General features: G+C 39.0%; 1 protein-coding gene across 1 annotated transcript in view; it reads right to left on the minus strand.

Annotated features, from left to right (window-relative positions):
- Positions 1–2,999: 2,999 nt before the first annotated feature.
- ccnf (cyclin F) overlaps positions 3,000–14,468 on the minus strand; it is a 60,931-nt gene continuing 49,462 nt past the window's right edge. Inside the window, exons 16-17 of the mRNA XM_060840235.1 lie at positions 6,799–6,971; positions 3,000–4,982 (exon numbers count right to left, since the gene is read on the minus strand). Coding sequence (XP_060696218.1) covers positions 4,510–4,982; positions 6,799–6,971 — 646 coding nt within the window. The 3' untranslated portion in view covers positions 3,000–4,509. The remainder of the gene's footprint in view (positions 4,983–6,798; positions 6,972–14,468) is intronic.

Consider the following 14,468-nt stretch of genomic DNA (forward strand, 5'->3'; position numbering starts at 1 on the left):
CGCACCAATCAGCGCTTCAGTCACCCAGTGACACCCACCCCCATCTTTCACCTGCTATTGGTCAATCCCAACAGTCACTCAAATGGCTATGACGCCACAAAGTGAAATCGGAATGATCTCTACCATTAGTCACGGTGACACCCAAATTACTGCTCGGTGTCCGTCCCCATGCCAAATCAAAGTTCGTCTCTTCATTCCTAAAAACAAACCTCACTCTGTGCCTCTGGTGTTTGTATATCACCGCCGCTCCCGTGGCCGCAGTTAACATGCAGACTTTTGAGTAGCTAGGACCTATGCTAAACTAAACTGCAACCTTTCCCGTCTTCTCACATTCTTATGAGGAAATATAGCCAGTAAACTTCATTTTGCGATGGCTAACCTTCCTCTGTTAGAACTCAGTAATTTAACAAAACTGCGAAGTTTAATCTCAGGGTACAACAGGAAATCGATCAGATTGATGCGTGGCAGATGGAGCTTAATTTAGATAAATGTTAGGTTTTGCAATTTGGTAAGGCAAATCAGGGCAGGATCCACTTAATGGGGAGTATTAGATTAGGCAAAAGTGAGGACTGCAGATGCTGGAAACCAGAGTTTGGATTAGAGTGGTGCTAAAAGCGCTGCAGGTCAGGCAGCATCCGAGGAACAGGAAAATTGACGTTCTGAACAAAAGCTCTTCATCAGGAATGGAGGTATAGAGCCTCCAGGGTGGAGTATTGCCAAATAGAAACATCACAGGCTCGAGATTAATTGAAGGTGGAGTCACAGGTAGACATTTTAGTGAAGGCAGTATTAGTACACTTGCCTTTATTGGTCAGTGACTGTAAGTGAGTTGGGATGTCATTTTGCAGCTGTACAGTACATTGGTTAGGTCACTTTTGGATTACCGAATTCAACTCTGGTCTCACTGCTATAGGGAAAATGTTAAACTTGAAAGAGTGCAAAAAAAATTAGCAGGGTTGGAGCATTTGACCCAGAGGGACAAGCTGAATTAGGTTGGGGCTATTTTTCCTGGAGCACCAAAGACAGTTGGGTGACCTTATAGAAGTTTATAAAAGTATGAGGCACATGGATAAGGTGAACAGCTAAGGTCTTTTTCCCCAAGGTAGGGAAATTCAAAACTAGAGGGCATAAGTTTAAGATTAGATTAGATTCTCGACAGTGTAGAAACAGGCCCTTCAGGCAAACAAGTCCACAGTGACCCTCCGAAGATCAACCCGTCCAGACCCATTCCCCCACGTTTAGCCCTGCAACTAACACTACGGGCAATTTAGCATAGCCAATTCACCTAACCTGCGCATCTTTGGACTGTAGGAGGAAATGGGAGCACCTGGAGGAAACCCATGCAGACACGGGGAGAATGTGCGAATTCCACACAGACAGTTGCCCAAGGTACGAATTGAACCCAGGTCCCTGGCACTGTGAGGCAGCAATGCTAACCACTGAGCCACCATACCACCCATGAAGATGAAACAACAAACATTTTTTGACACAGAAAGCTGGCACCACTGGGATTTGAACCCAGGATCTCCTATTTACAGTGAGATTGGAATGATTGCTTGTAAAATTACAAATATTTAAAATGCATGTGGATGGGTACATGAATTGGAAGGGTGGAGATGGATACAGGGCAAATGTTCCTCCTGCTAGCAAGATTAATTTAGGATATCTGGTCAGTCTGGTTTCATGCTAAACCTCAGTTACTACATAATCACCATTTTGTCCTGAAAGTGTGTCACTATTTGAAGAAATAAAACATTCTCAACTTTAGATGGACATCTGAACCCTGCAGTCGTGGTATTAAGTTATTCCTCATTGGCACAAATGGGCAGCTTTTCACTTGTATATTGGAAGCTATACTGTGGGCAGTTGAGCAATTCAGTTTAATTTAGATAAAACTTATTCAATTGCACCTGCTCCAGTCACATCAAAAGAATGCAGCTGTAGATTCTGTATGTGCTAAAATCAGACTGAATACAAAAATGTAATTTTAAATTTGTCTATGAGTCCAAAAGCTTTGCTCTTATCTTGAACATACTTTGGAGTAGAGAATTTCAAAAATGTTTCCTAGTTCCAGTCACTGCAGCCATGGGAAACTGCTTCACAACATTGCAATTACAATGATTGAGGTGATTGAAGAAGTCAATGAGATCATACTTCATTCTACTAAAATCCAAAGTTACAGACGCACAAAGGGAGGGTAAAGTGAATGTTTTAAGGCAAAGTAAAATCATTAGATCTTGGTCTGCCATCAATTCCATACGTACACAACCCAGTTCACACTGAATGTCTAAAATGTTGATGATTTACACAGATATAAATATCTTTTTCCCATATTAGAAAGGTGACTTGAGGGACAGTAGGAAAACTCAAAATATTGCCAACTCAAACCTTCTGTCATGATTGAGAGAAAACTGAACAATTTTATTTTGCTTGATTTTTTCTTTTTTAAAATTGCACTCCTGAAATTCTATCAAACACATTCAAGCAAAAGTTTGAAGAACATCTGGAAATGAAAGATTAAGCACTGGAGTAAAACTGGAAGGAAAAGTACATTGCTCAACTCACTGACTACATATAGTAGGTCAGTGAGAATCAAGAAACTCCACTTTTATTTTAACTATCAGTTAGACTTCAATACATTTGTAACCAATACCTCTGATATTTTTAGATTAGGTCACAAAATACATGTGGCTTTGAAGGCTGTTTTGCACAGGAACGATGCAAAATATGTTTCTTATCCAGTGATATCCCCTGTTCACAAATATCCAAACTGACAACACATTAATAGTTTAAAATTACAGCTAAAATGTTCAACACTAAAAAATTCCATCCCAACATGTCAGGCTTAATTCCAGAACCTGTAAGGAAACTGCTTTATGAAAGATGATATTTAAATCAAACTATACAATGTAAAATATGTGCACCAAAACATCAATTAACTACTTTAACCAATTTACCTTGATTACGATGACACTGCATATAGGTAAAAACTGTACATTTAATTGACAATTAAATATAGATGTAGTTTCCAAAGTTACATGCTGCAAACATTTAAATATTCACAGAGATACTCATGAAGAAACAGAGTAAGGCAATTATGATTGTACAAATGTTCATAGAATTTAAGTAATACTTGTCATTTTCAATTAGTTTCCTGAACATCAGAACGCTTCCAAATGTATAGCTCTTAAAGGATCAAAGCAGATTTTTTGGGTCTGAGAACATAGTTCATAACTGGCATGCATGCCGATATTCTTAAGATGCAATAGTCTCAAGAGTTGAGACAAATAGGAAACATTAAATCTGAAGTGATGCATAGTTGTCAATAATACATATCTGGATGGTAGGAAACAGAATACATTTAACATTCACGACACTGCAATCAGTTTTAATGAACAAAATCTCAAAATTGTAGATTTGAAACTCTGAGCGCCCATACATATTTTTCACATCCAGTCATTTTAAAATATTTGGATCACAAAGCAGTCATTTCTTTTTACAAAAAATATAACTGAATTCCATTTACAATTAAAATGTAAACCAAAATGAAATTCATTTCAATAAAAAAGCACTCAAGTCAACATAATCACAAGTTTTAAAATACTTTTAGTTTATGTACCTGCTAGTTTTCGGGCCTAATGCCCATCAAGACTTAAAATTAAGTTGAAAATTACAAGATCCCTATTTTTTCCAAATATTCCCTGAAAGATTTTCCTGCAAATTACCTAGTTCCACCATAGTTCATTTTTATAGCTTGCCTATATATTAATTTTAGCAGTGATTAATTCTTTTGTTACTTAACTGCCAAATCAATAGCTTTAGCATATAAAAATGCACAGGAGGTTTCCATTTAATCATGCAGGAATCATTTAGTGAAGTAAAATTTCCAGTCTGTGACTGAGCAGTTTGTTAACCAGGTGCTGAGATTCTCCCAGTCCAAATAAAAAATCATACTAACAAAAAAAAACTAAGCATTTCAAAATGAAATTGGACACAATGAATAGAGATCTGTTTCCTCTGCATCTATTGCTGGATACAATATTGTGGAGTATTTAATTCATTCCAGTTAGAAGTGTAATCATAAAAGGTCAAGTGGCTTTGTCAATCTGTAAACACGGTCTAATATTCAAGACAATAATTTTTTTACCTTAGTGTTGAAACTCCAAGTGGTAACAAAAAGCCTCATCAATTTCTGTTAAAGGCAGTGGTTTTTAAACCAAAAGTGCTATGATAGAATTTCAGTGCCTTGGGGGGAAAAAAGGCAGTATTAGCGGACAGATATCAACATGGGCTTTGGTCAGTGCAGATTTTAGCTGTTTTCAAGGTGTCAAGGAAAGCAGCTAATTTATATGTCCACTGAAAATTAAAGCCCAAGACATCTGGAAACTAGATCACTGTCCAAACTATTTTGTCCTACAATGTGGTACAGATTAGATATTGCTTTATTAACCAAATCAAATGCGTTCTAATTTAACAGCAATTGTTCATAAACTTGAAGATATTTTTCTTTCAAACACTCACAAAACCTGAATTCCAGTCATCTTTGTCATGTTCGGCTCTATTCTTGCGTTTGACAGGTCTCCTGAGAGACCTGTGCTCCGACCCAAAAGGCTCAACTTTATGCATCAGAAGTAAGTTTTCTGTACTACAAGATGAAGGCACTGGCTTTATGAACTCTATTGTGGGAGATAGCCTTGAGGTAGAAGGTAATGATTGTCTAGTATTTGTTAGTGTGGGGCTATCACTGTTAACAGATGAGTATCCTGAGCTGAGCTCCCCCTGAGGCACTCTTAAGACACAAAATTCTGCAGATTCACTGGTGTTAAAATAAGCTTCATTTTTTGCTGTAGGTCTCCATGACGCTGGCAAGAACTGACCATTCATTAATTGGTCATCTTCACTGTCTTCACTTGTAGCTTCACAACAGTGTTCATACCTCCCAATGACAGCAGCTACATTCTCAACTTCATTGATACCACTGACTGCAACACACACAAAAAATGGTTTTGTTAAGCTTCTTGAAATTAGCCTAAATTACTTACTTTAAACAAAATGCTCAACTGATAGTCCTCATCTCTACCTGAACACAGGTAGGTTTATTTACCAATTATGTTACTTTAACCTGTTTCTCTTGCTTCTCCCCCACAAGGAAGAAAATTTGTGGAGGGTAGACTTCATTGCAGAGGTCTGTGAATTTTCTACACAGAATTCAGAAGGAAACTTCCTCTGGATTCCTCCAAATTTAATTATGCTCGAATATATACAGATAGGACAATGCTGAATTTAAAACTACGTTCAAGAGTTCCAGGACAGTTCTATATGACACCATTAAATAAAACTCAGGCTCAACACAACATCTAGTTTTTCCATTAAACGCTTGAGTAGAATATCAGTATCCATAGTTCCATTGACCTACTGCTAGTCTAGATCAACATCTAGGTTCTGAACAGCAGGCCAAAGCATTCTGGATTGATAATGTCTCACAGAATTATGTACCACCCTCAACATTTTACATTTGAAACTATGGATGTAATTTTCCAAGTATTGTCACACAAAACACATTGGGTGGTGAACATCAAGAGTTAAAAAGTAACTGGCAAAATGATTAGAAGAGAACTGGAGAAATCTTTTCCAATTCTGGCAGGAAGTTTGGAACACACTTCCTGCAAATTGACAGGGGTTGTGAAAACCATTTTATAAAATATTTGAATGAGTATTAAACATTGTAAAACTAAAATGATTACAGGCCAAGACCCAAATGCAAAATTAGATTGAATAGATAGCAGTTTCTAATCTAGCACAGAGATGATGGTCCAAAATTGTATGCTGTAATTTTCACAATTATTCAATTGTGAACTATTCATTCCAAGATGGACATTATTGAAGGTGATAATGGATAAAAGAGAAAATGGGGTGCAGGGAGGATAAGAAAGCAAAAAGGAAAAAAGGAACATTTTCCAGAATCCAACTCAACTACTTCCTTCGGATCAACTGAAACGACTAGATCAGAATGGAAAAAAAGACAAGCATTTATGTAACACCTTTAAACATCTTGAGACATTTTACTAGATTATTAATCTAAAGTTGAATACAAATTACTGTGTTGCCTTGGAAAAATAGAAACTCAATTAAATGGCACAAGAATAGCTGTGGTCCAGTGGTAAGGTCTTTCTCTTCCCCACCAACAATTTGTTTTCTCAATGGCGTTATAACTCTTCTCTAGTAACTACTTATTTTTCAATAGTGAGATTTATGGGGAGGTAGTTCTCCAGTATCTTATTGAGGTAGAAACACTAGGTAATTAATTTGCTGAAAATTTCTGTTGTTAAGGCCAATTTACCCTCTACAAACATTAAATAACTATTTAAGAATATGGAATACATTCCGAGCTCTAAATGTTTGCATGAAGCATAAAAGCCATAATACCTTCAGAATTCACCAAACAGATCATTAACAAAACTAATTAGAGATTGGAATTTAGTTTCCAATATCCCAAAGAACACTAGATTTTATGCAAAGCCTGTAGTTTCTTACTAAGTTTGCAGATTTAATATCAACAATTGGTTCAGCGAACAGCAGCTGTGATAGCTTCACAATCACATTTCAATGGACAAATGTAGTGAGTAGCACAAATATGTCTGTATCAAATCATTGGATAAGAATAATTACACTGTGACCACAATAAAGAGTAGAGATTTAGGAACAGATCACATTGTTTATGTTTCAGGAAACAAATTCATAACCTTCACAAACAAAAGTCACATTTTTCCCATTAATACTTTAAAATAAAACACTTACCATCAGCACTTTTCTCACCCTCACTTTCCTCGTCTCCTTCATACCCAGCGCAGGACAAGTCTAAACTCCAATCTAAGAATTCTCCCAGAAGTGTATCCTCATGGTTAGATAATTCAACAATTGGAGTTGCCACAAAGTTGCCTCTATCTTCTCGAAAACTATCCTCTCTTCGTCTAAACGTGAAAGATGAAAATGCTCAGACTAACTGGCAATAAACAAACATTCACCTATTTCAGCTACTGCTGAATGTTCAAGTCAAACTTAACAAGATTCTTTCCAGGTTACAGGAGACAGGATCTTGATGAGATGGGCTAATGGACTGAGGAGTAGCAGATGGAGTTTAATTTAGATAAATGTGAGGTGTGCATTTTGGGAAAACAAATTTTAGCAGGAATTATACACTTAATGGTAAGGTTCTAGGGAGTGTTGCTGAACAAAGAGACCTTGGAATGCAGATTCATAGCTCCTTGAAAGTGGAGTCACAGGTAGATAGGATAGTGAAGAAGGCATTTGGTATGCTTTCCTTTACTGGTCAGAGTATTGAGTACAGGAGTTGGGAGGTCACATTGAGGCTGTATAGAACATTGGTTAGGCTATTCTTGGAATATTGTGTGCAATTCTGGTCTCCTTACTGTGGGGGAGTCCAGAACTAGAGGGTATAGGTTTAGGGTGAGGGGGGAAAGTTATAAAAGACACCCCAGGGGCAACTTTATGAGCTGTCAGAGAAATGGTGGAGGCTGGTACAATTGTACCATTTAAAAGGCATCTGGATGAGTATATGTATAGGAAGGGTTTGGAGGGATATGGGTCAGGTGCTGGCAGGTGGGACTAGATTGGGTTGGGATATCTGGTCGGCATGGGTGAGTTGGACCGAAGGGTCTGTTTCCATGCTGTACATCTCTATCACTCAATCATGAGTGCAGGTCTGGTCAACTCCAGCCTCATTACGAATTTAAGCAATTAAAATAATTGAACATTTCGGATTGACTAGAAAGGGCAGTCAGTTCCTGTCCTCAACACTACTGAATTCACAACGCAACACTTTAAAAGGAGATACACAGTTCAACTTTAAAATGACAAAGCAGTAAAGAATATAATTTTTCTTAATATAAAAAGGTATACATGTATCAGATTTAAAAAGCACTCGTGCATTAGGAACTTTTTTGCCCAATGAAAGGCAATTCATGCATCAATGGCAGAAGACACTAGTCCAGCACCAGAACTAGTTAATGATCCAAGTCAAGTTGTTTCCAGTAGAGCACTAATAGTGACATCTACTTGGCAGTGTGGAAAATTAACAAGCCGCATTCCACAAAAAGCAGGATAAGTCCTACATGTTAAATTATTGCTCCAGCCTACACATGATCAGCAAAGAGATGGAAGGCAATGACACTCATTTTAAGACGTACTTACTCATCAATAACGATGGTCAGTTTGGAATCTCCCAAGTACACCTAGCTCCCGACCACAATACAGCCTTGGTCCAAACAGGGACAAGGTCATTGTGACGTTGGGAGGAATGACTATCCTCAACATCAAAGCAGCATTTGACTGTGTGATATTAAAAATCCCTTTAGAAATTGAAGTCAATGGAAATTGGGGAAAACTATCCACGAGTTGCACAAAGAAAAATGGCTGTGGTTGCTGAAAGCCATTCATGCAGCCACAGGATAAAAGTTGCAAGAGTTCCTCAGGTGACATTTAGCTGTTTCAATTACCTTCCCAAGTAAGGATGTTTGCTGAAGATTGCATAGTATTTAGCTCCATTTGTGACTGCACAGATACATTCGTAGCCTGTGTTCACATTCAGCAAGAAACTAATATTCAAGTTGCCAGAGGATGATAACTAGCATGTCACATTCATCCTATTCAAATATTTAGCTGTGTCCATCTTTCAACAAACATTGAACAGCATCACTGCTAAATCCCTGACCATCACCATCCAGGGGGCTACCAATGATAGAAACCAAATGGACAAGCCATATAATACGGAGACTAATAATAGGTCAGAGGGTAGAGATTCTGCAGTAAGTGACAAGTTGCAATTTCCCCAAAATAACTGTGCATCAGCTACAAGGCACAAATCAGAGAGAGCATGACAGAATATTGCCCACTTGCCTGAATATGTTCATCTTCAAAAATTCTAAAGCAACTCAGTAGATTGAACAAAGCAGCCCATCTTGCACATTCATTCCCTCCATCAACAGAAGCAGCGGCTATACACTTTACATAAGAACACTAGCATTCCAAGGTTCCTTTGGCAAAATCTTAAAAAAAAACCCCGACATCTACAATAAAGATGATTAAGGACAGAAACACACAGGGTCACCCCCAACAGCAAGTTCCACTCCTGAACATAAGAACATAAGAAATAGGAGCGAGTAGAGAAAACATCCTGATGTGGAACTATAATGATTGTTTCTTCACTGGATCAAAATCTTGCAATTCTTAACACTGTAGGTTGATTGCAAAAATTCAAACATGGCAGTTCACTACCTTGACTGACAAGTATAATAAGGATAAACAATGTCTTTCTAGCATGCTCAAATTCCATGAGAGAGGAAATGACTTTCTAAACTGTGATTGCAGAAACACGGTCTTTCATTAATTACAACTTGCAAGTGATACAAGTGTGGGTGGCACAGTGGTTAGCACTGCTGCCTCACAGCGCCAAAGACCCGGGTTCAATTCCCACCTCAGGTGACTGTGTGGAGTTTGCACATTCTCCCCATGTCTACGTGGGTTTCCTCCCACAATCCAAAAATCCTAAATTGCCTGTAGTGTTAGGTGAAGGGGTAAATGTAGGAGAATGGGTCTGGGTGGGTTACGCTTTAGCAGGTCGGTGTGGACTTGTTGGGCTGAAGGGCCTGTTTACACACTGTAGAGAATTTTTTAAAAAGGAAATCAAAACATCTGCTTTGCGCAGAATCAGGATCAAAATTACACCCTACTCTACCCTTCCCTCAAAGCATAGAGGCCCTCAGCATTACTCTTGTTCAGTCAACCATGCCCTAAACTATGTAATGACGGTACATTGGCTCCACCCTAGAGTCTTTAAATGCTACGTTAAAAATGTAAACCATTTATTTAAAAATGCACAGATCCTACTCCTGGGAAATCTCCCCAAATGGCTGTTTAAGTGTCTATAAATAGTCATTATAACATTCTTAAAAATAATTAAAAGAACATTTCTGCTTCAAAAACTTACTTGAAAATAATTCGTTGTAAAAGTCCAGCAGTTAACCAACTGTCTGTTAAAATGGATTGGTACAAAGCCAATTAAATTGCATCCTCAGTATTAAATCACGAGGGGAGATATTTAGAATTATATTCAACCTTTATCAACACAATGGGTCCTTCTCTAGACATAAAAATTCAAAGCTTTTAGGACAAAGAGACAGAAAAAGACTTCAAAGTAATTAGTTTCCTTTCCTGGTGGAACAATGGCTCATTTGAAATTAACATAACAGCAATTTTTCTTTGCTCATGATAAAGACAAGTTTCAAAAATCAATTTTGTGCAGAACCCCCACAAATGACTCAGCCATCAGGGGAGCCAGAAGAATCACAAAGAGTAATGATACATAAATCAACTGTTATGCTTAAAGAGCATCCAAGCAATAATTGCAGAACTACCAAGGAACAATGAAGTTTTCTTTCTCTCTCAAATCCTGCAAACCTGAATTCATTCGTACACCCACAACCAATTTGACTACAGAAGTCATAATAGCTGATGAATAGAACTTAAGATCTCAATTCGTTTACTTTCTTACTTTCAACAAAAGGATAAGGATATGCATTTTCAACTGTAAATTGACATAGCTTTTACATGGACAACAGTAGTTTTGCAATAAATTAACCTTCATCTTGTTTTAGACTAAGCTTTGCCACTGATTACTGTTAAATTAAGAAGAAGGAAGCATATGTCAGGGATAGACAGGATAGATCAAGTGAATCTTTAGAAGAGTATAAAGGAAGTAGGAGTATACCTAAGAGGGAAATCAGGAGGGCAAAAAGGGGACATGAGATAGTTTTAACAAATAGGTTAAGGAGAATCCAAAGGGTTTTTACAAATACATTAAAGGACAAAAAGGAAACTAGGGAGAGAATAGGGCCCCTCAAAGATCAGCAAGGCGGCCTTTGTGTGGAGCCACAGAAAATGGGGGAAGATACTAAATGAGTATTTTGCATCAGTATTTACTGTGGAAAAGGATATGTAAGATAAAGACTGTAGGGAAATAGATGGTGACATCTTGCAAAATGTCCAGATTACAAAGGAGGAAGTGCTGGATGTCTTGAAACGGGTAAAGGTGGATAAATCCCCAGGACCTGATCAGGTGTACCCGAGAACTCTGTGGGAAGCCAGAGAAGTGATTGCTGGGCTTCTTGCTGAGATATGTGTATCATCGATAGTCACAGGTGAGGTGTCGGAAGACTGGAGGTTGGCAAACATGGTGCCACTGTTTAAGAAGGGTGGTAAAGACAAGCCAGTGAGCCTGACCTCGGTGGTGGGCAAGTTGTTTGAGGGAATCCTGAGGGACAGGATGTACATGTATTTGGAAAGGCAAGGACTGATTAGGGATAGTCAACATGGCTTTGTGCGTGGGAAATCATGTCTCACAAACTTGACTGAGTTTTTTGAAGTAACAAAGAGGATTGATATGGGCAGAGCAGTAGATGTGATCTATATGGACTTCAGTAAGGCATTTGACAAGGTTCCCCATGGGACACTGGTTAGGAAGGTTAGATCTCATGGAATACAGGGAGAACTAGCCATTTGGATATAGAACTGGCTCAAAAGTAGAAGACAGAGGGTGGTGGTGGAGGGTTGTTTTTCAGACTGGAGGCCTGTGACCAATGGAATGCCACAAGGATCGGTGCTGAGTCCTCTACTTTTTGTATTTACATAAATGATTTGGATGCGAGCATAAGAAGTACAGTTCGTAAGTTTGCAGATGACACCAAAATTGGAGGTGTAGTGGACAGCGAAGAGGGTTACCTCAGATTACAACAGGATCTGGACCTGATGGGCCAATGGGCTGAGAAGTGGCAGATGGAGTTTAATTTAGATAAATGCGAGGTGCTGCATTTTGGGAAAGCAAATCTTAGCAGGACTTATGCACTTAATGGTTGGAGTGTTGCTGAACAAAGAGACCTTGGAGTCCAGGTTCATATCTCCTTGAAAGTGGAGTCGCAGGTAGATAGGATAGTGAAGAATGCGTTTGGTATGCTTTCCTTTATTGGTCAGAGTACTGAGTACAGGAGTTGGGAGGTCATGTTGCAGCTGTACAGGACATTTGTTCGGCCACTGTTGGAATATTGCGTGCAATTCTGGTCTCCTTCCTATCGGAAAGAAGTTCTAAAACTTGAATGGGTTCAGAAAAAATTTACAAGGATGTTGTCAGGGTTGGAAGATTTGAGCTATAGGGAGAGGCTGAACAGGATGGGGCTGTTTTCCCTGGCGGGTCGGAGGCTGAGGGGTGACCTTATAGAGGTTTACAAAATTATGAGGGGTATGGATAGGATAAATAGGCAAAGTCTTTTCCCTGGGGTGGGGGAGTCCAGAATGAGAGGACATAAGTTTAGGGTGAGAGGGGAAAGATATAAAAGAGACCTAAGGGGCAACATTTCCACGCAGAGGGTGGTACGTGTATGGAATGAGCTGCCAGAGGAAGTGGTGGAGGCTGGTACAATTGCAACATTTAAGAGGCATTTGGATGGGTATATGAATAGAAAGGATTTGGAGGGAAAAGGACCAGGTGCTGGCAGGTGGGACTAGATTGGGTTGGGATATCTGGTCGGCATGGACGGGTTGGACCGAAGAGTCTGTTTCCATGCTGTACATCTCTAGGACTCTATAAATTGAAACTTTTTTTTAAAAATGGCACAAAAGTGGGGCGTGTAAGTTCACAGATCAGAGGCCACACCTAGTGTGTCTGTGACAATGCCAACGGTTTGTGGCCACAATATCTGGACATTAATAAAATGCTTTTAAGTACAACCTCTCTGAATAACCAACTTCTCCAAAGAAAAACCATAAAAAAAAAATCAAAGTTGACAACGCTAAATCAATGTTAACAAATTGGGGTGCAAAGACAGACAAGGTCAAGCTGCAGTACCGATCCACTTATGGAGAAAAATTAGTTCTGAAGACGAGTCACTGCACCAGAAACATTCACTCTGCTTTCTCTCCATAGATGCTGCCAGACCTGCTGAGCTTTGTCCATCAATTTCTATTCATGTTTCCACTTAGGAGAAATCGGATTGTCTCGAATAAATTCTGCCAGTCATGTAAAAAATTCAAATGGTATGAATAGTTCTGTTATGCAAGAGAAGTCACATTTATTAGTTAGATAGTTCTTTAGCACTATTCCAAGGAATACAATCAGAAAGTGAAGCATCAAATGCATATTTTTCTATCCCTGCTGGAAAGACAGAAGAAATCATGTTCAGCCATGGTTTACCAAAGTAAGGAAGTGGAGTGGAGAAGCAGAGATTTCTGGAGTTTAAAAAAGTGCCTCAATTGTTGGACAAGTGTACAAGAAGTCAGATCTTAAGGAGTTATGGTTTAAGTAATGGTTAGAAATGGTGAGGGGTCACACCTTAAAGCAATGTGGACATGAGGAATTTAGATTTTCAGTGGTGTTGGGAGCTAACATATCAGCAAGGATTGGATTTGATAGGCAATCACACTTAAATACACAAACCCAACAGCCTAATGCACACAAACCTGTGCCACTTGACCTGAGATCTGCTAATAATACAATCAGGGCACAAATTAACTGAAGAATCAAGAGTAGTCTATGGAGTCTGAATGAGTCAGGGATGACAAAGGCAAAAAAAATAGTGGAAACACTCAACTACATATTGTAGCTAAAACCTGCTGACAGCAATAATGCAAATTTCCCCATGTCTGTGAATTGCGGATTGAAAATTGGTTGGCTGATAGGAAACAAAGAGTAGTTATAAACAGCTCCATTTCGGAATGGCAGGCAGTGACCAGTGTGGTACCGCAGGGATCCGTGCTAGGACCGCAGCTTTTTACAATATATGTTAATGACATAGAAGATGGTATTAGCAATAACATTAGCAAATTTGCTGATGATACTAAGCTGGGTGGCAGGGTGAAATGTGATGAGGATGTTAGGAGATTACAGGGTGACCTGGACAAGTTAGGTGAGTGGTCAGATGCATGGCAGATGCAGTTTAAATGTGGATAAATATATAGTTATCCACTTTGGTGGCAAGAACAGGAAGGCAGATTACTACCTAAATGGAATCAATTTAGGTAAAGGGGCAGTACAAAGAGATCTGGGTGTTCTTGTACACCAGTCAATGAAGGTACGCATGCAGGTACAGCAGGTAGTGAAGAAGGCTAATAACATGCTGGCCTTCATAACAAGAGGGATTGAGTAAAGAAGCAGAGAGGTTCTTCTGCAGCTGTACAGGGCCCTGGTGAGACCACACCTGGAGTACTGTGTGCAGTTCCGGTCTCCAAATTTGAGGAAAGACATTCTGGCTATTGAGGGAGTGCAGCGTAGGTTCACGAGGTCAATTCCTGGAATGGCAGGATTACCTTACACTGAAAGACTGGAGCGACTGAGCTTGTATACCCTTGAGTTTTAGAAGACTGAGAGGGGATCTGATTGAGACATATAAGATTATTAAAGG

This window comes from Hemiscyllium ocellatum, chromosome 20 (assembly GCF_020745735.1).
Source record: "Hemiscyllium ocellatum isolate sHemOce1 chromosome 20, sHemOce1.pat.X.cur, whole genome shotgun sequence".
Taxonomy (NCBI): domain Eukaryota; kingdom Metazoa; phylum Chordata; class Chondrichthyes; order Orectolobiformes; family Hemiscylliidae; genus Hemiscyllium; species Hemiscyllium ocellatum.